General features: G+C 39.5%; 1 protein-coding gene and 1 long non-coding RNA gene across 5 annotated transcripts; both read left to right on the top strand.

Moving 5' to 3' along the window:
• Nucleotides 1-1,374: 1,374 nt before the first annotated feature.
• rgs7bpa (regulator of G protein signaling 7 binding protein a) lies at nucleotides 1,375-25,169 on the top strand. Of its 4 annotated transcripts, XM_047380550.1 has the most exons (7): nucleotides 1,394-2,410; nucleotides 4,207-4,342; nucleotides 5,526-5,692; nucleotides 16,987-17,117; nucleotides 17,415-17,556; nucleotides 21,290-21,360; nucleotides 24,195-25,169. In XM_047380550.1, exons 1-7 carry the CDS (start codon nucleotides 2,277-2,279, stop codon nucleotides 24,284-24,286), a joined length of 873 nt encoding a protein of 290 aa, XP_047236506.1. In that variant the 5' UTR covers nucleotides 1,394-2,276; the 3' UTR covers nucleotides 24,287-25,169. The 4 variants fall into 4 exon arrangements, with proteins under 4 accessions (XP_047236508.1, XP_047236509.1, XP_047236507.1 ...); XM_047380552.1 differs by lacking the exon at nucleotides 21,290-21,360 and having other exon boundaries at nucleotides 1,375-2,410; XM_047380551.1 differs by lacking the exon at nucleotides 4,207-4,342 and having other exon boundaries at nucleotides 1,393-2,410.
• Nucleotides 6,998-11,135, top strand: LOC124877405. The gene is made up of 2 exons (XR_007040505.1): nucleotides 6,998-10,566; nucleotides 10,643-11,135. It is a non-coding gene; the product is annotated as an uncharacterized LOC124877405 (long non-coding RNA).
• Nucleotides 25,170-26,019: the final 850 nt, after the last annotated feature.

Below are 26,019 nucleotides of genomic sequence, written 5' to 3'. Positions count from 1 at the left end.
TTGTTGGACACAAGGAATGTGTAAGTTGCAGCCAATGTCCAGGACATGCCTGTGTGTGGTAATCCTTGCAGCACTGAGTGGAGTCCATGCCAAGCAGTGCTGTGTACTTGGGAATCAGAGCTCATAGCTGGGAATGACATTGCACCCTCTGGTTGCATGTCAGAAAACAGCAGGACTTCCGGTTTGTTGTGGTGGTAACTAACATTTTTTTGTTTAAACACAAGTGAAATATGTTCACAAATGGATCACAGCACAATATGCACCACTGGTTTGAAGAGATACAGACATAATGCTTATAATTAAATTATATTGGCCTCCTTCATTGCATTTTATATGGGTAGGGTTGGGGTGGGCAGCCATATTGAAAACCAAACTTGAGGTTGCTTGGCTAGTTCCAACACTCAAGTTAGAACTGTAACTTCAACTAGCCTTATTGCTGCATTTCTCACAGGGAACTTGGAAAATCTGACTTTTGAGAGCAAGGAGAATGCATAATAAAGGCTCCCACAGTCTGTGTGTGTACGGTGAGCAGCGCGGACTCCGCGCACACTGTCTGTGGACGTTTGAGATTTCATTGTCGAGCATACCAATTTCCTACATTTCTCATGACAAATTTCTACATTTCCCATACTTTCTGCCATGGCGTCCTCGAACAAGGAGGAAGTGATAATTTGCCTTGTGAAAAACAAAAGAAAAGAAGGTAGTATATAAGGCCATTAAATAAGGACCAAAAAAGGGAATACAAAACAATTGGGCTTCGGACATGTCTGGCAGATTCAATTATTCCTGACTCTGTGCAAGCCTTAGGTCTCCCCTGAACGCTTAAATGGGTTTTTCATGACAATTTCAAGGATTTGATTATTTCTCTTACTTGTGCACATTCTATCACTTTTTCCTTCCACTCAATTTTCCAGTCACCCTGATCAGCAATATACATCTGTTGTTTACCCTGCCTATAGAGGATGTCAGTGACTTTCTATATGATATAAAACTTTTGATGATATTCCGATATACTGAGCTGCACCTGTATATAGGATAAGATAAGATAAGACTTTCTTTTTCTCCAAGGGAATTGTCACAGCAGGAAGACAGAGTAAAAGGTGCATATTTAGGAAGATAATTTAAAGAAAATGATTAATAAAAACAAATAGTGCAAGCAAAGCACCAAAAAAAAATTTATAAACACTAAATATAAAAAAAAATGCTATATCCAAAATAAAGTTACGATATACATATACATATATATATATATATATATATATAGAGAGAGAGAGAGAGAGAGAGAGAGAGAGAAAGAGAGAGCACAGCACAATAAGTAAATCTCGGTTCAATTTAAAAGTTTAAAGTGCTACAGTTTAATCCTCACAGACTTGGAGTCATTTTGATTGGGCAATAGTCTAGTCTTTTTAGAGTTTCCTTTAGGGGTCTGGCTTGATGGGCCCTATTAGTATTCCCGTCCCACGGGTGCGCAGTGTTGCCAACCACAGAGCCACGTCAGGCCTGTAGCAAATGCTCGTCTTCTTTCTGCCTCGCCAAGGTTAGAGATAGGCCCGCCCGACAGGCAGGAAACACTAAAAGAAAAAGAAAAAGATACTCAGAGCCGGACTGAAACTCCCGACGCCAGGGATCAGCTTCAGATTTTTTCTCCTAAAAGTGTAGGCTGCGACTTATTTTCTCGGCGCACATACACACATACGGCGTTATTTTGTCCGCATAGAACAGGAGCTGTACAGGAGGAAAATATTTTTTATCGCCCAGTACTTGATGGAAACGCACAATCATAAAAAATGGTTGCATTTGGAGACCGTCTGTGAATGCGATCTGACATCTGTACGTGAGAAAGAACACTTCTGCAAGCTGGACTCCTTTCGGGCGTGAAAAGTCCTCGCTGTACACCTTTATAGCGGCTCGGGATTGAAGGTGACTTGAGCCCCGACGCAGTCAAGGCAATGCGGAGAGGAGCCACAGGCGCTCATCCTCTACCTTTCCTTTGCCCTCAGGCTCGTCTGGGATTTTTTTTCTCCCCCTCCCACAATGAATAAAGGTAGCGACAAAGAGCAATAAGAATTAACCGAGCTTCAGTTGGCGAAGGTGAACCTAGTCTGTAAGGACAGAATAAGGTGAACGGTAAAGGGTGCAGGGTGGTCAGGTAGGAGGAGAACAGCGGTGGAGGAGTTTTTTGTTGTATTTGTTATATTAGTGCCTGGGATCGGACAGAATCGTTCCGTCTTGGGGCTGTTTTAATAGTGGATGTGTATGCATGAGTTCTGCATCGAATGGGCGCAAAAACCGCCCCAGATCCGCCGGGAACATCTTCCAGATCGGCAAACCTCCGTACCGAGACCAGCAGCGGAGGGAGAGCACCGAGAGTACCCGCAAAGCCCAGCGCGCCGTGGCCGACTGCAGAATGGTAGGTCTGCGGCACCTCGGGGTCTGCGCGGTGCCTCTAATAAAAGAGTGCCAATATTTCCTTGTTGTTAGACGATTGAATATCCTGTGTATGAAGCACGCAAAAAGAGTGACTCTACCCAGGTCTGCATAGAAATAGCCCTATGCATTGACATTGAAGCCAAACAGAACACCTCGGCGAGCAGACGGGCTGTGTGATTTGTATTTAGTGAGGAAGAAAGAAAGGGGCTTATTATTTAAGGCTGATTTGTAGAAAATAAAAATACTTGAACTACACAAACATGTTTGAAGATGTTCGTAATTATGGCACGGTCGTCCTGTGTTTTACCAGAAATCATAAAGCATTTCATACATCACTAATCGTCATGCACTCTGTTCGTTTGCAGGCAGGATGGCATGCAGAGCACGAGCAAAAACACGTTTCCCAATGCGCTTAGGCTCTTATTTTTGCAGACAACTAAATTAAATTCATAGATGAGCTTTACATGCTTTTCTAAGGTAACGATGCGTCACTTTGTCTTCAGTCACGTTTTCCTGACTTTGTAACTGCAGGTGTTCAATTCTGCCCATTTTTTGTTTCCTTATTGTAGCTGCCGTTGCTGGGTGTCGTTGCTCATCATTTTCCACCATATGGAACATCTCAGACTTTTCTGCTGCAGTGACAGGACAGAAGCAGGGGAAATACACTGGGTTTAGTTAAGTTAAGGTGGAGTTGACCCATGAGCATAAGGCAGTTTTAGTGCCCTCCTCTCATAATTTTATTTTATTCATGCTAATTACAGATTATTAGTAAGAAGCACGTCAACCTCAAGGTTTATAGGCATTATCCAATATATATATATATATATATATATATATATATATATATATATATATATATTTTACAAATCATCTTTATATTTGTCCTTTTTTAAAAGTTACTTATAAACACAGCATATTTTTCTTTGGATGTCTTCATTCATACAGAAACACCAAATGTGTAGTAACTATTACAGGCCTGTATGTAGTGCTGTAATATAGTCACTAAAATGTATATAAAAAAGAAGAAGGCGTGGAATAGCTTGCTGTCTTTCGTCTGTGCTTAGGGTGGAGGGTTTGGTTAGAGGCGGGACTATGATATAGTGGTCAAATTGTTGCGTATTGGAATAAAAGTCCAAATATTTAGAACATGTAATCTTGATCTTGCTTTTTAAAATTTCCAGCACTTCCCCCTGCAAGGTTGATGCTAGTCTCCAGTGGTCATTGGGCAGGAGGCAGTGTACACCTAGGACCAGTTGCCAGTCCATTATAGGAGGGCACAGAGATAAACATGACAAACAACCATGCACGCAGTCCCAAGGAAAATTTAGAGAGACCAGTTAACCTGACACACATTATTTTGGACTGCAGGAGGAAGTTAGAGTACACTATAGTTGTGTGAAGCCATTATATAAAAAAAGTTTGTTTGCAAAACATCTATTTGTTAAAAAAACAAAAAAAAGTTTATTTTGGTGTCCCAAAAACCTTAAAGGTGACATATCATGCAAAATCCACTTTTTTAGCCTTTAAATACAATTAGTTGTGTACTTGGAGTCTGTAGGAGTGCAGAAAAGTTGAATTTAGTCTCTCCAGGTGTTGCAAAGATATCTTTATATTCTTTTTGGGTCATATTTTTCAGTCCGTTCAGTTTTCTCTATCAGCTGTTACGTTTTTCCAACTGTTATGTCACAGTATTTTCTGTGGAACAGCTAAATAAGGTCATGGACTTCCAGCAATTTCACATATCTGCCATATTTATTTCTCACTGTGATTTTATAGTTCAAGCTCAAGTATGCCGTGCCTGGTTAAATTTTATTTTTCATGGAAACGTACCCAAATCACTTCAAGGACAAGTTCTTCAGCAACCTCTGCCAGTATCAAGAAGAATTTCCTGAAAGACTTCATCCAATTAGGGGTCAGTACCTTCTGTCTATGGAAACAACGGACACAGCAAAGCAGTAAGCTGCAAATAACACTAAAATGACAACAAACTTTATTTTAGACATGAAGTTATTGGGTGTTGATCTGACGTCCTGGCCATTGTTTTGATAGAAGTAGCATCTGCTTATGTAAGCGCTCTGTGCTGCTATTAGCTCCTTGAGGACATAACTGTACTGCATGTTTTGAATATTATTATTACACAAACAATTTGGCATGATTTTTGTTGTTTTTGTCTTGTTTCTGCGGCGCTAGACAATTGTTATCAAACTACAAAAATGGCGGAACAAGTTAAAGTGGAGCGTTCTTTGAACTGGAGGGGAGCGGGGTGTGAAGTGCCTCAGTAGCATTTAAATAGACGGTACCAAAACGAGTTGTTCTCAGATGTACTCAGAAGAGGGGGTAAAAGAGGAGCCTGTAGAGCAACAATAACAAGAAATTCAAACCAAAGCATTGCCGTTCCACTTTATATAGACCATCACTGAATGAAGTGTGAAAAGAATGAATTTAAAAGCATAATATGTCCCCTTTAAGGATCTAGACTACTGCCCTGGTTAACCCCTGCTACAGTTCGTCCTGGGGTTGTAAATCAAAAGTAAACATAACAGAATTTTAGGAGTTTAAAGTAGGATGTTGATGTGGTGGAACTTGAAATATCTATTAAAAAACAAAAAAAAAAAAAAATCCTGATCCTCCTTGATATTATTTTAATTGCACAAAAAAGTCTGTTTTCAAATACCTATATATCAGATATATGGTGTGTCAGAAAGCCCCTGGAAATTGAATGTCCATAATTTTCAAATACTGTAAATCTTAATTTTTTATCTAAATATGTAATCCTGATATCATGTGAGGGTGAGGCCAGGTGACAAACGAAAAACGCTGAAGGACTAATCACATTATTATAAATATTTGCCGCAATTTATGTAAGCTGGCCTCTTCTTTTACATTCCTGCATATAACAGTTTGACTGTTATATTGTCTGGATGGTGGGGGGTGTGGGCATTGCCTCCTCTGCTCACCCCCCAGGTTCCACCACTGGAAAGGAGATCTCAATCGAACAAAGGTTTTCTCTTACAGTACAGGTGTGCTGCCTTTTAACATGGGACTTCATGCTCAGATTATGTTTTGTGATCCTTTTTGTCTCATTTTTAACTCAGATTGTTCAAGAATTCAACACACTTGTGGCTTTGTACCGTGAGCTGGTCATCTCCATCGGTGAAATCACTGTTGACTGTCCTTCTTTGCGAGCCGAAATGTTGAAGACCCGAACCAAAGGCTGTGAAATGGCGAGAGCAGCACACCAGAGTCTCTCCTTGATTTCTGGGTGAGTGGGCTGTCCGTGGTGCTGAAAATGATTGCATTGAGCACTGCTGCCCTGCTGGAATTTGGAGTGTGATTTTCTTTTTTTCTTTAAAGTAAATCTCTCATTTGCTTAAGTATCAATATATGTGGCTGGTGTGTTTTGTTTATCTAAGCCCCTGTAACAGAGACAGCAGCTGTTTATGGCCCAGAGGCCCAAAATGTACTAGACTTCTCACAAAGACTACAGATAAAACTTAAAATTTGTTGTCGTGTTTCTAAAACATGAACACACATTTAAATCAGTTTGAGAATGTAAGAATAGAAAATTATTAAAATATGTTTAAGATTTAAAAGAACTGATATATGTACTTGGTGTACAAATGTATAACATATATTTGCATATAATTGCAGCTATTTAAAATGAAAAGCAATAATTACTCTTACTGCTGCTACAATTATATGATATATTGTTTTTACAATTATAAAATTTATATCAGTAGCATTTATTTACCGTTATTTTAATTTTGAAACATAGACTTAAGCAAAAATATAAAATTAAAGGCTGCTAAATTTAGTTATGAATTCAAAATCTTATTGCATAGAGTAGTTTACCCTTTTGCCATTCTGCCCTTTAGAGAATAACACTGGGATCATGCAAGCTGATGTTAGTTGGTTAAATAGTCGGGGTAGAGCCTGCTGTTGGCAGCTGAACAGAAATGCTGCTTGTAACTTGCTAACTGTAGTCTTAAAACTGCATTACTGTAATGAGCATGAGAGGGGGCATTTCTTTATTTTCCACACCTTCACTGTCTTTGTTTTCCAGCCAAAAATATTCCCATAATGCTGAATTTATTGTTCAGGTAATCAAGGAAAAGGTGCATTAGCCTTCTATCAGCCATCTAATGAGCTGAGCACCAGGCGAGGAAAGGGCAACACTGAGTTGTTCATTGTTTCAAACAACAGGGAAAACTTCCACTCACTCCGGCACTTTTTCTGACATGGCTTTAAAAGAATTTTAGACCACAGGAAGGGGAGGACGAAATATTTTGCAGTTTTAAAAACCCTAATATACTCTGATATCGGAATTGGTCCATGCCAAGTTACCTACTAGGAAGGCTTTACGTGTTTGTAGTGATAGATCTATGGCCAAAAAGACTGATAATTTTTGCTCTTACAGTCATTTCAATAAATACCACCAAATGATGTGATTGAAATTCAATCACATCATTTGGTGTGATTGAATATAGTAAATATATTGTATACCTATTGGATTTAATTCTATTAAAAGTCATTATTTAATTTGCTCATCCTTTGCAATCATATCTGCTGCTTGTATCTGTACTGGAGTCACATTTTATGTACAATGTAACAGCAGAGTAATCAGCAAGTAAAGTTTCATGTATGCCTATAAGCATTATTAATTAGGTTGTTCCCTGTTTCTTAACTGCTACCATTAAATGTTGCACTCTGGACATGAAGGCCAGAACAAATACATAATGCCTTAGACTTTACAATGTATTTACTGCTACTCATTTAATAACTAATGTAAAGTGAACAAGATAAAGGCAAACAAACACATTCTGTTATTAAGTCAGTTTACCTGTTGGCTTAATGGTAAACCATTAAATTGAAGGGTGTTGACACACAAATAATCAAGCTTGCAAAAGCTAAAATATATTTTATTTCTGCGGTATTGGCTGGTGGATAACTGGCTTAAGTTGGAGTGGGGCCTCAACAAAAATTCTGCTCAGGACCCCATGCCTTCTTGAGATTGTTAATATCTTTACTCTGTTCTGGAAAGATACAAGCATTAGCCCACTCCATTAAACATACTAAGATGGGGGAAAAACAGAACATGAGATCAGCTTTTAAAAATCATGACATCTCTAATTTGCAAGCGGAAGAGCGATCACCAACACCATGCTGTAAATAATCTCTTCCATTTAGCTGTAGTTAATGCACAAAGTGGAGTGGCAGTGGATTGCTTCCCTGGATGAATATGTGAGATGATATTATCAATGGTGTGTAACCAATTTTTTTTTTATGCTTTTAATACATTGTAAGTGTGCTCTGTGATTTCTGTTAGGAAATAACCACTTAAGTGCCTAATTTCCTAGCACTTAAGTGGTCATTATAATACAAAACTTCGGTATCTTTTGTTCTAGCATGATGATAATAATGGAAACATCAATGCTAATTGGTCAGATTTTACATTAGTTTTCTTTTTGTTGATTCAAACACATTTTTATTCTATATGTACATTTTTAAATAAATCTAGAGAAACTGTTGGGGATAGGAGGCTAGAAAGACCTGGCCGGGACCAAAGAATCTCGATACTACCGCACTTCTGCCAGTGAACAGGGGGATTTTTCAGATCCTCTGTGGGGCTAAGATGCCAGTTAACTTGGCACTATCCAACTTACTTAAACAACAACTGGACAGATTGCAGCCAGTAGTCGGTAAGAGAAGAGATATTTGGAGGATGTCTGCAGTGGGGGCTCCTTGCCAAAGCCCAGTCAATGTTGGAATAGCCCCAGTATTAAGTTTATTGTTTTAATACAGCCCGTATTCCTGCCTCCCTGTGTTTGGCATGCACGTACACAAACTGTTTTTGGAGGTCTGTCAAATTAGTGAACTTTCATTATAGTTAGTATCTTACTTTACAAATTACAAACTAAACTTGTCATTTGGATATTTTAAATCAGGGCTGCACAGTGGAGTAGTTTTTAGTTTGTTAGCTTTGTTACAGGAAGGTTGCAGGTGCAAACTTTTTTCTGTGAGACCTTTGTATTTTCTCAGTATGCATGTAAGCATGTATTTTCTAATAATAACTCGGTTGCTTCAAATAGGGCAAAATTAAGTTCCGTGTTATTGGTCCCTCTAAATTGCCCTTAGTGTACATGTATGGTTGGTTGCCCTGTGATGAATTTGCAAACTTTCCAGGGTGTTCACCACCTCTTGTCCACTGACCACAGGATACAGCAGGTATAGGAAATGGGTTAATGGGTATTTTGATCATACAAAAAGTGCATTGGCATACTTTTATAATCATCTTCTAAAAACCCAGAATTAAATCATTAGCTATATAATGCAGAAAATGTACACTATTTTCAGAAAGTGGTATATTTGTAAATAATAAACCTTTAAATGAATAGAACTAACTATTATACAGTAGTTTTTAATTTCCTGTTGTTAGATTTTCTGAATAGAGAGGACATGTCAGCTTTTTGGAGGGAACTTCTTGCTGACATCAGCATTAACCTTTTCTTTCTGTAAATATCCTTTGATACAAGTGTGTTTGGAAAATATGTAGGTAATTTCTGTCCCATGTCTATTTGTATCTCAAATACACAGAGTTACGTTAGACCCCAAAGATTGTTTTCCTCCCTGCAATAGTGGTACAGAGTGGCACTGTCCAAAGTACCAAAGGAAGGCTGACAGGCATGAAGGAGAAAGTTATTATCAGTTGAAAGGCATATTACGATTTTCTTTGTTTTAAAAGAAATTATTTTGCAAGGTTACACTGAGTAAATATTAAATCATTTCAAGTCCCCTTGAAAATCATATTTGTTTAGTTGTGATAGTGCCATTATTCACAAGCTCTGGTGGTTAGCTCAAGCTAAACAAAGAATCATGAGATCAGCTAAGATATTGTTAGCTGGGTACATACAGTACTGATCCAGTCTACATACTGATCCAGTCACATAAATCCGCTCAGATATATTGAATAATTAGTTGATCATTGCCTTTTTCAAACCTTTTATAAGTTGTGTAACAAATTGCAAAAAATCTCTCTGATCAACTAATTCCTTTAATAAATGCATTGAAAGTCTAAAACAGCTCTGCTAAACTTTATACTTGTGGCCATTAACAATTTCAGTTACTTTATATAGTTTTCATAAAGTTTGCATGTTCTCCTTGTAAATCTTGTGTTCTCTCCGGATTCTCCGGCTTCCACCAGCAGTCCAAAAACATGCAGGTTAATTCTCAATTCAGGCAACAGCCCAGTGCAATTCTTCAAAAATACGGGGGGTCTAGACAATGGATGGACGGATGACATAGAGACCCATTTCTCTTAGTCACAATATTGGAAGGACAAACAAATTAGGCAGATGTTTGTTCATCTTCATTAATCAGAAAATCACTACAAGAAAGTATTTGCTTAAACTTCAGCCAGAACAATAATTAAAACTGGAACTATCACAAACCAGGTTGGACAATAACCCTGGTTTATCTTGCCACCACACAGAGTGAGGATGATAATAACAAAGGTAACAAAATCTCAGAATTAAAAGACACTAAAGTATATCATTGTAAACTTTTGCACCTCAGGAACAAGAATGGACTCAGAAAATCACAGATAACTGATGTGATTAAATGATGATGAATATTTACTTCCAGCTTAAACCAAGCTGTGCATCAGAAGCACAGTCTGAATGGCTCGGAGAGGCAGTTGAAAGATGGATTGAGATGAGTAATTGTTTAAGGCAATAAAATTTAATGTTCAGCAGATCGAAGGGATATATAAAAAGCTAATTCTGCTTAACAGAATTAGGGCATAAAACATCTAATAGGAAAAAAAAAGCAACAAGTGACACTCAAAGACACTCATAATGTAGCGAAGAGGCACCAGATGCATGAGCAGAACTCCATCAAACATAGAACAAATAATTATAATTTAATTAGGAAATCTGGTTGGTTCTATAACTAAATCTGTCAGGATCTGGGTTGTGTTTGTGTGTTTTGTGCTTGCAACTTGTGTCTCAGTGTTTCCAGACTGTGCTGAAGTTCTCAGATGTCCTGGGTGACAGGTGCGACTTATCCTGCTGATTGCTTGGTGGAGTATTTAAGCAGGAGGCTGCCAGTACTTCGACGCCAGAGTGTTTGCCTTCTGTGGTAACAAGCTCAGCCAATGCAAAGTCTATGCTTCGTCTCTCGTTTTTGGATTAACTTTGTTCATGTGTTTTTGCAGACCAAGTACCAGGACCTTTTGGAATTATGTCTTTGAACCACGGACTCTGTGAGTTAAGTGTTTCCTGGTTAAACTTCGTTTTGTGGATTTCGTTCTCTACTTCGTTTTCGTCTGGATCTTCGACCAAGCTGGCAGTTTTCTGCAACCTTCATCTCCTGGACCAAGAACTAAGGGTAACCTGTCCACCCTCCACCGCAAGTATCAGCACAAGGAAACAACCTCACCTTTTCACCAAGCACAATTAAATCACAACCAAGTAATCAACTAAGTAGACTGGACTTCAACAACCCGAATCCCTCTATCCCTGGTGACCTGACCACATCCATTCAGTAAGCCATTTATGTTTCCTTCCCGAAATTTCTTGTTTATTGCCATCTACGTCTGTTCCCTGTATTTACCAGTTCTCTTCACCTCTTCCCCAACAGTTGGAGTTTCGCCTGTTTTCGTTCCATATTCATTTTGTTCCCAAATAAACAACCTTTATTACTTTTCATTCTTTCTCTGGAGTGTTCTCTGTATGTGGGTCAGAGCTATTTTGAAAATAATGACAAAATCAGCTTCTGAGGTAATTAACAATTCAGATCAATGACAAAGGTATTACTTTTCTCTACATTTTTTAAATTTAAGCAGAGCTTAATTTAGACCCTGTTATCTTTTGTATAATCATATAATGAGATATGGTGACTTACTGGGTGGAAATCTAATCACTGTGCAAGGGTCTGAGACCTGGGCACAAAGCCAGGGGCATGCCACCATTAGCAGCTCATGCTGGTTCCTTCTCCAGTACCACAGATATGCTCAGAATACCATCACAGCAGGCTCCCGCCATACAATAACACACCCTTCTTTGGCTTTTGTAGATGCAGGAACTGAGAGTGCTGGTTCACCAGCTCAGTTCTTGTTCTTAGGCAGCACTCAGGTCATTAAGCCATGCACGGAAAAAATCAGTGCCCAGAGAAAGTTGAAGAGGTTTTCAATTCTCCTGGCATATTCAGGCAAAAGAGTTTTGGTTTAAAAATTATTTAAAGATTAATTCTGGAGTTTTAAGAACAAGGATTTGTGAAAAGTAAGAGAGTTAGAGTTGGGAGACGGGACACCACATAGGGCTTGATCCGGGACACGTGGAAGGTAGGGTGAACTTTCATGGCATGAGGCAGACGTAAACGAACAGCTACAGGATTGATGATGTTGGATATGGGAAAGGGTCCCACAACGAGGTGCCAGCTTACGGGAGTCAACCAGAAGTGGGAGGTCCTTGGTGGACAGCCAAACCTTCTGTCCTACCTGGTAGCTTGGAGCAGGGATTCTCTGACGATTTGCTGTGCGTACCTGCACCTCCGACATTCTGATCATAGACCTTCTTGCCTTCCTCCAGATGCGCTGACATCTTAGGGCCGTGGCCTGAGCAGACGGAACCTCAGCTTCTTTCTCCTGGACTGTGAACAAGGGTGGCTGAAAACCAAACACAACTTGGAAAGGGGATAACCCCGTGGCACTAGCCGGGAGGGTGTTGAAAGCATATTCAACCCAGGGTAAATTTTGAGACCATTTAGTTGCGTCTGACTCACAGTGCGCGAAGTTTGGTCTCCACTTCCTGGTTGGCCCTCTCCGTCTGTCCATCCGACTGTGGGTGAAATCCTGAAGACAAACTAACAGTAATCCCCAGCAAGGAACAAAACTCTTTCCAGAAACGTGACACAAACTGGGGCCCTCTGTCTGAGGGCGAAAAACCTCACGTGCCAGAATGTCCCCCGTTTCCTTGGCTGAAGGCAGCTTCTTGAGAGGAACTAGGTGAACCATCTTTGAAAATCTGTCGATGACAGTTAACAGAACTGTGAAGCCATTAGAAACTGGCAAACCTGTGACAAAGTCCATGGCTATGTGTGACCAGGGACGAGGAGGAATGGGTACGGGATGCAAGAGTCCAGCAGGAGGGCGACGAGAAGACTTGGCTTGGGAACATTGAGAATCAGAATCAGAATCAGAAAAGCTTTATTGCCAAGTACGTTTTTGGACATACAAGGAATTTGTTTTGGCGTAGTCGGTGCAATACAGTACAAATTAAACAGTATAAACATATCTACAATATAATATAATATACAGGCCATCTTTGACAAGAGATGGCCATCAAAACTGAGTCCGGACCATCTGCAACGTCCTGCTGATACCAGGATGACAGAACAGACGTGAATTATGGCATGAATTAAGTACCTTGGGTACAAGACACTCCGGGACAAAACACTGGTGGGCATGAAGTTGGGATAGGGAGGTCTTTGGTGGCATCTCTAACCTCTCCCTCCAACTCCAACATGGTGACAGAGAGTCTCACTGATTCCGGGAGAATAAATTAATCCTGCCCAGAGGCTTGTGACTCGGAGGGTTCCTGTATTCTGGACAGGGAATCCGGTTTGCCATTTTTGACTCCAGGTCTGAAAGACAGAGAGAAGTTGAATCTTCCAAAGAATAAAGCCCACCTTGCCTGCTTGGGATTAAGGCGCTTTGCTGATCTCAGGTACTCCAGGTTCTTATGATCTGTCCATACAAGAAACGGTTCCTTAGCCCCCTTTAGCCAATGCCTCCACTCCTCGAGAGCCAACTTGACTGCTAACAGTTCTCGGTCCCCCACATCATAATTGCGCTCTGCTTGGGACCATAGAACAGGAGCAGATGTAAATAATCCTTTGAGCTTGACAAATGCTCTTTTTGCTGTCTCGTTCCAAACAAACCTTGTCTTACACGATGTGAGAGCATTAAGAGGGGCTGCTACGAGGCTATAATTCCTGATGAATCATCTGTAACAATTAGCAAACCCCAGAAACCTTTGAAGCTGTTTGCGGTCTGTAGGAGAAGGCTATTCCAAGACCGCCTTGACTTTGGAGGGGTCCACTGTGACTTGGTGTGGAGAAATTATGAATCCAAGGAATGAAGTGGTAGTGGTGTGAAACTCACACTTTTCAGCTTTGACAAACAGATGATTTTGAAGAAGACGGAGGAGAACGGTCCGAACATGACTTCTGTGAGTTTCCAGATCCTGGGAATAAATCAGAATGTTGTCAAGGTAAACAAAAACAAACTGTCCAACCATGTCCCTCAGGACATCATTCACCAATGCCTGAAAAACTGCAGGGGCATTGGTTAAAACAAAAGGCATTACACAGTACTCATAGTGACCAGAAGGGAGTGTTAAATGCCGTCTTCCATTCATCCCCCTCCTTGATATGAACAAGGTGGTAAGCGTTTCTCAAATCCAACTTAGAGAAGATCTTGGCGCCTTGAATCTAGTCAAAAGCAGTGTTCATAAGTGGTAGAGGGTATCGGTTCTTGATGGTGATGTTGTTTAAACCCCTGTAGTCGATACATGGTCTCAAGGAATCATCCTATTTTCCCACAAAGAGGAAGCCTGCCCCTGCTTGAGAAGAAGAAAGTCTGATAATACCAGCTTTTAGTGACTCATCAACATACTTCCTCATGGCTTGGTTCTCTGGTCCTGATAATGAATACAATTGACCCCTAGGGGGAGAAGTGCCTGGTAGGAGCTCAATGGCGCAGTCATAGGGTCTATGAGGTGGAAGTGTCGTGGCCCTGGACCTGTTCAAAACCTCCTTAAATGCATGATATTCGGGAAGCACCTTAGACAGATTGGGGTATGTCTCCTCAATGTCATTTTCCGGAATAATATCTGTAGAGGCAGAAGACAGACAAGTGGCCAAGCAGGACTTATCCCAGCCCAATATCTCTTTGGCTTGCCAGTCAATGTGGTGGTTGTGCTTTTGTAGCCAGGAGGCCCCTAAAACAATGGGTAGTTTAGGCGAGTTGATGATCCTGAATGTGACTTCGTCCTGATGTTTGCCCCCCAGTGTGAGTCTTATTACCTCTGTTTTGTAGTGTGAACTGTTGATACTATGCCCATCCAATGCCAGAACATTACGGTTGTCAGCCGTGGGAAGGAGCTTGATGTCATGGTCCCTGGCGAACGACTCATCCATAAACTCTGTGTCCGCCTCCGAGTTAATGAACACTGACACCTGATGAGAAGTAGAAGACACTTGAATGGTTGCAGGAAATGAGCATGAGGAGACAGACAGTTGACTTCGGCTCAGTAGAGTTCTCCTCACCTCTACTGAGCCTAGGCTTTTAACGGACACTTGAAGACAACATGACCCTGTCCACCACAATAAAAACACAAGTTATTCTTCCTTCATCGATCACGCTCCCTCGCAGAAATCTTTGAACTGCATGGGCTCCGTGTCACAATGGTGATCAGAAGGGGGTGGAAGACCCTTGGGTTCTAAGTGGGGAACAGGACTGTGAGCTGAAGAAGGTTTAACCCCCCTAGGAAGCCTCTCCCTCCTCCTTTCTGTGAGCCGCAAATTGATGCGGGTTGCCAGGTCCTGAAGTTGGTGAAGGGGAGGCAGGGTAGTCCCAGGTAGCCAGTTTGTCCTTGATGTTCTCACGAAGACCTTGCATGAAAGCATCCATTTTAGCATGCTCATTCCGAGAACTGTCTGCTGCCAATAAATGAAAGTCAATGATATAAGATGTGACGCTTCTCTCTCCCTGTTTAATAGAGAGTACACCTTTGGCAGCTTCACGACTAGGAAGAACTGGATCAAAAACCTTGATGAGCTCCTTGGAGAATGCAGAATAAGAAGCACACGTGACCGAACCCTTTTGCCACTCAGCAGTGCCCCATTGCTTAGCCTTTTCAGAGAGCAGGGAAATAACAAACGCTACCTTAGAGCGCTCAGAAGGAAACAAAGATGGCTGAAGCTCAAAATGAATCTCACACTAAGTAAGAAAAGCACGGCACTGGTCAGGATCTCCCTTAAACAGCTCAGGAGGTGTGAGTCTAGGTTCTCTTACCACAGCGGAAAGATCAGGAACTCTGGGGGCAACAGGCTGTGAGGGCGCTGACGTGGAGGCAGGAAACATGGAGCGCAGCATAGAAATTATTTCCTTCATGCCAGAATCTAGACGGGCAATAGAGTGATCAACATTAGTGCGCCACTGCTGTGGTGGCGATGGGTCCATCTTTTGGCCAGATTTTACTATCACGACCAGAGACAGAGAACCCAAATTCAGCCAAACACAAAGTGATAAGTTAAAAGGTTTATTCAGAAACTCAGGATCAGAAAGCAGGAGAACAGCAGACAGCTTCCAGGAACCACTGAGAACAGAGAGACTAGTTAGTGGCTGAATAAAACTCAGGATTTGCAAGGAGTTAGATAAAGCCACTAACCTTTTCAGTCTGGGTATGAGGCACAGAATCCAGAGGAGGAAGTGATCCAGACAGTTAATGAGAAAGCGTCCAACAGACTGAAGTCAGATTGCCGACTGATCCAAATCCTCCGGGGAATCAGCTGAAACTGTGACAGGAACACAGAGCTGTGATTGTCCTCTTGACAGTAATTCCAGGCGGACTTGAGAGCCAGACGGGCTCAGGCTGAATAAACCAGTGGCTAGGCTGAGGCGTAAATCCAGGGACAGAAACAGGGTCGAATTCCAGGGCTAGAGGCGTCAGACAAGGGGCAGGCAGAGGCATAAAACCAGAGTCCAGAAATCCAATCCGTCAGACAAGGGGCAGGCAAGAAGGCAAAATCCGTGAGGCAAGGCAAGGTCAGAGAACAAGATCAGTCAGGAAGGAACACTGGATAACTACTCACAAATGTTTTCGAAAATCTGGCACCGTCTGCCTGTCAGATGGCTGCATATAACTACAGTTCCACAGGTGTGTGGCAGGACGGTGATTGCGCAGCAGCGCAGCAGCAGAGAGTTGAAGCAGATGAGTTGATTGCATGAGTGAGAGCAGAGAAGGCAGACGGGCCAGAATCATAACAATTATGACACTCCCACCACTCGAAAGATTTGTTAAATTGACATCCGAACAGATGAGTAGAAACACATGTTCAACTTCCAGCAGGCAGTGTTTCATTCCAAAAAGAAAATGAAATAAAATTAGATATTTTTGCTGCCACTTAGTGGCATTTAAATAAATTAAATAGCTACTAGGAATATTATTCTTAGCATATTTAGAAGATATTTCAAAAATGAAATTGCCATTTGTCAATTGTCTTCGTCTTGTCTGTGATGCAGCATGGAAGGTACGCAACATGGATTCTTTACGCATCTCTTCAACATGTTATACACTGACACTTTAATACTGCCATGTTCAGCAGTCAGCTCTCTAAATGTGAGAGCATTTAGCATTTTCCTTTCCCTACTCTTTCTTTATGTGACTTAATGCCACATGGTGCCCATAAACATATTGATCTAGGACCATTAAGTTGACATAATGTCAGCTTTAGCCAGTAATTCTCCTTCGCTTTCACTATTTGCCTTCATAGGCCAGAGGACGGGGAAATCCACCCTGAGATCTGCAGGCTCTTCATCCAGCTGCAGTGCTGTCTGGAGATGTACATCACAGAGATGCTGAAATCTATTTGCCTGCTGGGATCCCTGCAGCTCCATAGAAAAGGTATATACACACATTGGCTGCATGGCAGTTTATGGGTCGCATGCTTTGTTTTATTAAAATGAAATGATTAAGCATGAAACATATAAATGGCTGTAGATATGCAGATCAGATGATTTTGCAACTTTCTTTTTCATGTTTGTACCAATAAACATCTTTAACTTCTGTTACATTAACTTAATGTTTACCTGTAAATTATAGTAATTAAGTGATCAGATTGCTAACTTTTGATCACCTGATGTCTCGTGACATTTTACATTTTGGGTATTAAATACACAGTTTATTGTCTTTGTATTTTAGGTAAAGATTCATGTTGTCCTCCTGGAGTGGACATCAAGACTGAGGACTCTGACATCCCCATCCTGGAGGACACCTCTTCCTCACCCACTGATTGTCCTCAGGTGTGCTGGCTGGTGGCCACTGACATAGAAAACATTGAAAAGTAGGTAAAAGAAATATTATCTGACACAAACCTATTTTTCTTATTAATATTTTTTATTATTTCCCTATGAGTACTGTACGGTAATTTTTATAATATATTGGTGTTACAATGAACTGTGACAGTCTGAATAGTTTTGTGTGAAAGAACCAGAATGTAGTTGGCAGAACAGATAAAAATATGTCATCTAAGGTTAATTTTTTCTATTACTACAAGACTTTACTCTTCCACAGCTATGCTTTCACAAGTTACTTTAAAAAAACAAAAAACAAAGCTGCAATAGTCCCAGTGTCTCATGCAGGGGCAGGGTGTTTGTTGCTATAGAATCTGAAATTACTTTAGTTAAGCTAATATGGGCTCATTTTAGATGCCGTAAATGTGAGGAACGTGTCTAAAACTGTAGGTATGAGCTGTTTGTTAAGTTTTAACTGGATCTATGCGTGTTGATGTTAATTGCACAATCCCAACATATAACATTGCTTAAATGTTTAACCCTGTGAACTTTTTATGCTTTTTTACAAATGTATTCCAAAATATTTCAATATTTAGACCCTAAAAGTGAAGAAATAATGTGAATTTTTAGCTTAACCATTTTATTTAAATGTAGAGGGAGAAAAAGCTTTCAAAGACACTATGTAAAGGTGTTTGTTGGAGACCAGTTTTATTTAAAGAGAGTTCTGATAAAGTCTAAGCTCTGAAAAGCATCATCAGAGTAACATAAAAGAACAACGAATATTTGTTTGGATAAAATAAGGGATAAACAATAAAAACTGACGAAAATACTTTTTTTTTAAACTTTTCTGTAAAATATAAGGGCTTGCAATTTATGTTAGGGAATAAATTACAACATCCACCCATTACTCATGGGCATATCATACCAGGTACACATGATGAGAACATAATTATTCAGTATTTTGAAGGTGGTTCACTCTATTCTAACCTCGGACATGTAGTGTGGTGAGCTCCTGGCTGTTGAAGTGAAACTGGACACCATGATAAGATCAAAAGAGCTGTCAGAGGCCTTCAGGAATACAATTGTAGTAGCTTATCGGTCTGGTAAAGGATTTAAATGGTCCCTAAAGAATATGAAATCAGCTTTTCCGATGAACAAAAAAATATTTACAAGTGGAGCACATTCAAAGTTACTCCCAACATGCCTATTTCTGGTGGTACAAGCAAAATGCTAAAAGTAGACTCCAAAAAACCTGAAATATCACACATGACAGGGTGGTGCTACTGTTGATATGAAAGTAAATGCACCTTAGCAACTAAATGAAACATACGTTGTTGCATTAAGGGCCATTAGAGACAATTCAGCTGGGCAAATATATATAATTGGGTTCCAGACTGTAAATCCATTCCACATGAAATATATTTCACATGAAATAGAGTAGAATATATACATGAAGACCAGACCATAACTTTGGAGAGAGAATGTGGTCAAAAACCAGGACTTTTAGAAAAATGTTCTTTGGACAAATTAGTCTAAAATTTAGTTAACAAGTCACCAGAACAGAGGACATGTTTGGCATAGACCAAATACAGGATTTTAGGAAAAGAACCTCATCCCAAGTAAGAAGCATGGAGGTAGATGTTTCATGATTTGGGGATTCTTTGCTGCAGTAGGACCTGCTCACCATGATAGAATCCACCATTATTTCTGCTGTCAGAGGGTGCTTAAAGAGAGTGTAAAAAAAACTTAAGCAGAACTGGCCCCTGCAACATGACGATGACCCAAAACATACCAGTAAATCCTGCAAAGACTAGCTGGGAATTAAGAAATACAAAATCCTGGACAGAGTCAAAGGTCAGATCTTGACTTAGCTAAGATGCTGTGGGGTGACTTGGAATAGGAAGAAGAAACCCTTCAAACATCCAACAGCTAAAAGTGCGGAGTGGGGTAAACTTTCCTAAGATCAGTATCAGAGACTGGTAGATGGCTACATGAAGCATCTCACTTTTAGCCAGTGAAAGTAACACTAGCTATTAAGGCGTATGGTGACATTGCATTTTTTATAGTTAGAATAACATTTTTTAATAAAACAAGGTGAATTTTGGTATTTACCTGCAGTTCAGTTGATTTTCCAGAGATAAATAGGAAATAGGATTAGAAATTGATACGTGAACATTTCTTTTGTAACAACCCAATAGTTAATGAATTTTCCTATGTTTTTACATGATTGTAAAGACAGACTGCGTACCAAGGAAAGGAAATTCAGTACTGTTGTTACCCTCGCAAGGAGAAATCAGCCAATAAATTACTCCATGTGTAAGGTCTGTCGTAGTCTTTGATGTGTCTAAAGTACCAAACGGGAATCACCAAAGCAACTAAAGGGCACATTCACTGTGGAGTGTAGCTTTCAGGTGTATGGCTGCATCAAGAGGCACTGAACAGCAATAATGTTCATAAAATAGGCTCCAAGTGTCATAATCTTACTGTGTTAGGTGTTTTGAGTTTGTGTTCTGTCTGCTTTCTTAGCACTGCCATGTTCTTCATTATGCGTTATTTCAGTTCATTCATGTTGATTAAATTAATCATTCATTCCTGTGTTTAGATTACTTTCTTGGATTCCTGCATTAGATATTTTTGTTTGTATATCATTTTAGATCTGTTCCTCCGTGATGAAGTTAGTTCCATTGTTTACTTATTTCTGTTCACGTAGATGTTTTGGTTATTGCCATGCATTCCTGCTCATTTGTGTCAATTAGCCTCCCTCCTCCAGTTGCCTGCATATTCTCTCCCACCAGCTGCTCCTGATTCCTCTATGATTAGCTCCCGTTGTTCATTGGTCCATTGTCTACCCTACCTCAGTACCTACCTCTAGTTTTTATTGTTCTCCACTGGTTCCTCCTGTTTGCTGCCTGCTCCATGCCCCTTGACTCCACAATCCTGTTTTCTTCCTGCTTCATGTTCCTCACCATGCCTGTGCTGCGAGTTCTGTATCAGCCTTGTAAGTCTGATGATTATTATTATTAAATCCAATCTTACTCACCTTGTGGCTCCCCCGCCATTGTCTGCATATTGGTCCAACAATCAACTCATGACACCAAGAGGAGAACCTCAGTTCTCCAACAAGAATACCTCTATGTGGGTAGGACTGAGGTCTTTTGGAAAATCTCTCCACTAACTTAACGTCAAGAGAAGCCACCCAAAGAATTTCAGAAATTAATGTGTTAAATTAGGCAGTATTAGACAGACCAGAGGGCATGCATTTGATGAGAAATGTTTATTTCAATCAATAGAGATTTGACACTTAATTTGGACTTGGGGCAAAAACATTTGAGACTTGTCCTTGTCTTTAGAAAAATGATTTGTAAACATTTCTGGTGTTTGCAGGGATTCAAAATCTGTATCAGCCTGGCAGGGTCAATTCAGTGCTTAGTCAAAGGCTGAAGCTGTCAATTTGTTATTAAATTAATACTTCCACTCTTACCCATGATCATGTGCTGAGAACCTCAGCTATTCAAGTAGGCTTCTGAGTAAAGTTGCAAATTCTGTAAATACACAACTTCAAAGTGGTTCAGACCTTTGGTGTAAGGCACTTTATTGATAAAAGGAGACTGGGTGGAGGGATTATTTACTTTTTGGTGCCCCCTTTGGAAGACCTGGACAAAGTAGCTTCTCCACTGGCTGGCTGGCTGGCTGAGATTGCACAAAGTGTTTAAAACCTCAAAGAAAACCAGAGAGTGTTTTAAGTTGCATGTTTTACTTACTTAGACCTTTGTATTTTTACAGAGATATGAGAGATATGAAGAACCTTCTAAGTAAACTCAGGGAGACAATGCCTTTACCACTGAAGAACCAAGGTAAGGAAAAAAAGATGCCCTAGGCATATGGACATCAAGTTCATGGAGTAGAAAACAGTATAAAAACATAAACAAAATACAGAATCCATCCAATCTTGAAAAGTCTCGACAAGCATTGGAGGCTTTACCAGGTGTTAAAAGCATTGCATTTAGCCTGGTTATATGCTTCAAGATGTCAATGATCCTCTTTGGTACGCTGCTTGTAATAGCATAACTGCACATTAAAAAAAAGCCAATTGACTTTCAATTTGATACTTGAAACCAGAAAAATGGCAATATTTAAAACACTGAATAAAAAACAGAAAACAAGAAAAAGTTAAACTGAGCCAGACAATTGAAGAAATGATAAGTAAAAGGAACTTACAAACACATTTACACTTGTCACATCTTTTGATACCCCTGGTAAAATGTGTAAAACACCCTAAAATAAATTATTCTTTATTCAGTTAAAGAATTAACTTCCATATTCAATAAATTATAATATGAATTCCAATGAGTCACATTTGTCAGATTAAACGTACTTTTTTACAAATGACAACCTTTAAGCAGGTGTTACACATACTTTTAATTAAGCCAACATTTTTGTATTAAACATTTTGTTCATTTTTGGTCTGAAGCAATATTTTTATCTTAAATGTTTTGTTTTTATGAGCTATAATCTGAAAGCATCATAGTTACCAGAAATAAAGGCCTGGAAACATCAGTATGTGGTTAATTCATGTATATAATGTGTTTCAGTTAGTGAATTGAGTTACTGAAATATTGACAATATTCTGATTTATTGAATGGGTCTATATACACACTGCTCAAAAAATTAAATAAACAACATTTAAATAGAGTTTAATATCAAATCAGTTAAACATCTGAAATATTGATCTGGTCAGTTAACTAGTTGAGGGGGTTAATCAGGATTAACAGTTTGAATGTTAATGAATTTACCAACAGGTGCACTAAATGGGGCAACAATGAGATGACCTCAAAAACAGAAATGGTTTTGCAAGTGAAGGCCACAGAGATCTTTTATTCCTCATTTCTTTTGACTGTTTTGCATTTGACCAGGGTCAGTGTGTCATGGAGTGACATTTTGGACTTTGTGGGTTCTTGTGATGGTTTATTTTGTAATTTAGATTTTCCTTATGGCTCTTTGTTTATTTCTTAGGTTATTGTTTCTATGTTCCCCTCTAGTTTCTCTGTTTACTTTAGTTCATAGTTATTCTAGTTCTTTATTTCCTCCTCTGATTTATTCTCCTGCTTAGTTTGTGTTTTCTGTTGTTTATTTAGTCCTTTCACTCTTCCTCAGCCTTTGTATTTGTTTCACCTGTTCCTGCTGCTTCCCTGCCTCCTTGTCGCACCTGTTCTCAGTTCCCTTGATTACCTGCCTTTGTCTTTCCCCAGCATATTAGTTGGTTTGGTGTCTCTGTTCGTCGCTGGTTCCTTGTGTCTGTTACTACCCCGTTCCCTACCACGTCTATGCTTTGTTCATGCTTCGCTTGGATTTTATGCTACGTTTTGCCATTAGTACCTGCAGAGTTTTGTATTTTGGACTCTGATTCATATCTGTAGTGTTTTTATTACGTTTTTGCCTTTGAGGAATAAACTATGATGCGGCTACCAAGCTCTTGTCTGCACTTTGGTCCAACCCAAGATCCTCCCCCGAAATAGTGTCACTACTGGTAGCATGAGGCAATACATGGACCCTACAGAGGTTGCATGTTAGACTGTCCAGGGGCTCAGTAATGCCCTGGTCAGGTTCTGGGAGGAGATCCTCCAGGACACCATCGTTCATCTCATAAGGAGCATGCATATCAGCACGTGGGGGCCATACAAACTACTGAGTACCATTTTGAGTTGCTGCTAGGACATTTCAGTAATATTTTTTTTCAGTTTAAATTTCTCAATGACTTCGGATTAAACCATTTGTGGGTTGATAATTTTCATTTTTATCAGTGATGTGGCATCCTCTTGTTTCTAGAACACTACCCATTCCATGCCAATATGAATGTCAAGCATGATTTTTGGTTTCCTCTCCAAAGGTCCCGGTAATGTTTTTAGAGTTAATAGCATCTGTTGGAGCTTGGTTCTGCTGGAGGTTTCTTCCTGTTAAAATGGAGTTTTTCCTCTCCACTGTCATGCATGCTCAGTATGAGGGATTTCTGCATAGTCAAAGCCAGTGACAGTCCACTGTCGCTACATGCTCATCCAGGAGGAGTGACTGCTACAAGTCACTGACTCGATGCAATCTGCTGGGTTTCCTTAGATAGAAAAACGTTTTAACCAATTTGAATAAATAACTGAATCTGGCTGCACTGTTTGATAGTTAGAATTAATTGGAATGTATGTACCTGACTTGAAACCTATATGATTTGATGGAATTGACTTTGTGAAGTGCCTTGTGACATGTGTTGTGAATTGGCCCTATATAAATAAAACTGAAATGAATTGAATTGAACTATAATCAAAAGTTCACATGAAACAAAATAAACCTTCTTCTTTCAGGGTCATATAAGTTTCCAGATCTAAACCCTGTAGAAAACCTATGCATTGAGTTAAGAAATGAAGAGCATAGAAAAGGACCCAGGATTCAGAGCTACAAAAGATACAATTTCCACTATGTGATTATACCACTGTAATGAAATGTGGTCAGCACTGTAATATTTAGCTTTTGGTTTGTTTTTAGTTATTATCTTTAGGCCTTATTGGTCGCATCTGCTATCCACAATAACATTAATAGACTAAGTTACAATAATGTTTTTATGTTTAGTCTGGTTAAAAAAATCTGCCAGACATACAAGACATACAACTTACCAGTGATATGACTGTTTTCTTTTGCACAGATGACAGCAGCTTGCTGAACCTGACTCCCTACCCTCTTGTCCGACAGAGGAAAAGGCGCTTCTTTGGGCTCTGCTGTCTGGTAACCAGCTAAAGTCCCCACCTTCTTGTGTAGGAGGCGACAACAAAGACACCATCACCCACTGTCTGTCACCAGTCGTGTCTCCCATCGATCTACTACTGCCACTTTCAAATGTATTCTCTCTCTTTTTTTCAAGGCTGCCCATTTTCTAATTTTATTTTGTTATACAAATGAAAATTGTAACTGCAATGTAATAATATAAAACATAATCATATATTTTAAGATATTTTGCAGAAGCTTTTTCCATTTTTTGGCTTGCCTTGTCTAACTTAAAAAAAGAATGAAAGATCATCTAAAACAATGTCACTGTTCGATTATTACTACTGTCCCGAATAAGTGAGATACGGATTCATGTTTCAAAAAGGGAATTTAAATGTCTGTGCTGTCAGGAATAATGTGATAATGCATGAATAAATGCAATATGAAGGCTAAAGGCCACATTCCCAGAGACAAAGGGATGCTTTCGTTGAATATTAGATGACAGGTTTGTGCAGAAACGTTTGTTGTGTACTACAGTCTCCGTTTTCTGTTTCTTGCTGTTTTTCCTTCTTACTGTGCTTAATTTACAGTCTTCCATAAATTAAGAATCTGTATCCAACTTTCCAGCTTCAAAATGAAATATATGATACATTACTCAAAGGAAAACATATTTGCACACAATATCTATCTATAAAGGCATTAGACTTGTACATACACATACTCTTTACACAAGGTTCTCAATTATTTTCAAAGCTGGAGTTGGTTAGCAAAGATTACTAGTTTTGGGATGGTAACTGAAGGGAGGATCTCCTGACTGAGGCAGCTGTGCACTTAATAAAATAACAAATAAGGATAGGGTAATAGAAGCTGTAATAGGTCATTTTACATTGTTAATAAAACTTTGTTATTGAAACCACTTAACTGGTGTGTGTGCCTTTTATCTTACATGTAAGACATCATAGCGTCCACTGGGTGGAGACAGAGAAATTTGACGGTCAATAATTGGAAAAGATGTACCATAGGGCACTTTGCTATGAAAGTTATTGTTGATACACAATGACAACTGAATGATTAGAAGCTGTGATGCTCTTTAGCACTTTTATGATGGATTTAATAAAGAACTCACTTCAGCAGGTGGTGGCAGAAACACTCATGAACAGGCAGGCAAGACAGGCTTGGCATAAACAGCATGAACTGAAAACTGTGATAGAGAGAAGTGATCCGTAACGTTTTTGCAATTGGTAGACAAAATGATGGTGAATATAAAGAGCATGGAACAGGTGAAACAAGGAGACAGATTGCTTAGTGCAGGTGGACCGAATGATGTTGATTACTATAGCTGACAGAGCCCGGGAGAACAAGACGTGACTGGAGCAAAACATAAATTTGGACTTTTTAATTAGCTATGAAAAGGGCTACACAGTGCTGTAGTTAGCATATTTTTTAAGTTATTTCAGTAACTCAATTCACAAGTGAAACATATATAGAACAACTGCAACTTTTCAAGTCTTGACTTCGGTTAATTTTGATGATTGTCTGCTTACAGCAAATGAAATCACATAAAAAAGGTTTTTGTAGATTAGAATATTAAATCAGACCAATAAAAACATTTTAAATCAGAAATGTGTGCATAATTAAAAGTTTGTTTTATACCTGCTTATAGGATATTACTTTTAATCTGACAAAGGAGTCTCATCAGAACACATATTCTAATTTATTGAATATGACTGCAGATATACAACATTTCTATGTGATTCTGACACACA

The sequence above is a fragment of the Girardinichthys multiradiatus genome, chromosome 12 (assembly GCF_021462225.1).
Source record: "Girardinichthys multiradiatus isolate DD_20200921_A chromosome 12, DD_fGirMul_XY1, whole genome shotgun sequence".
Taxonomy (NCBI): domain Eukaryota; kingdom Metazoa; phylum Chordata; class Actinopteri; order Cyprinodontiformes; family Goodeidae; genus Girardinichthys; species Girardinichthys multiradiatus.
Note: the sequence above shows the minus strand (reverse complement) of the source record. Positions and strands in the feature narration are given on the sequence as shown.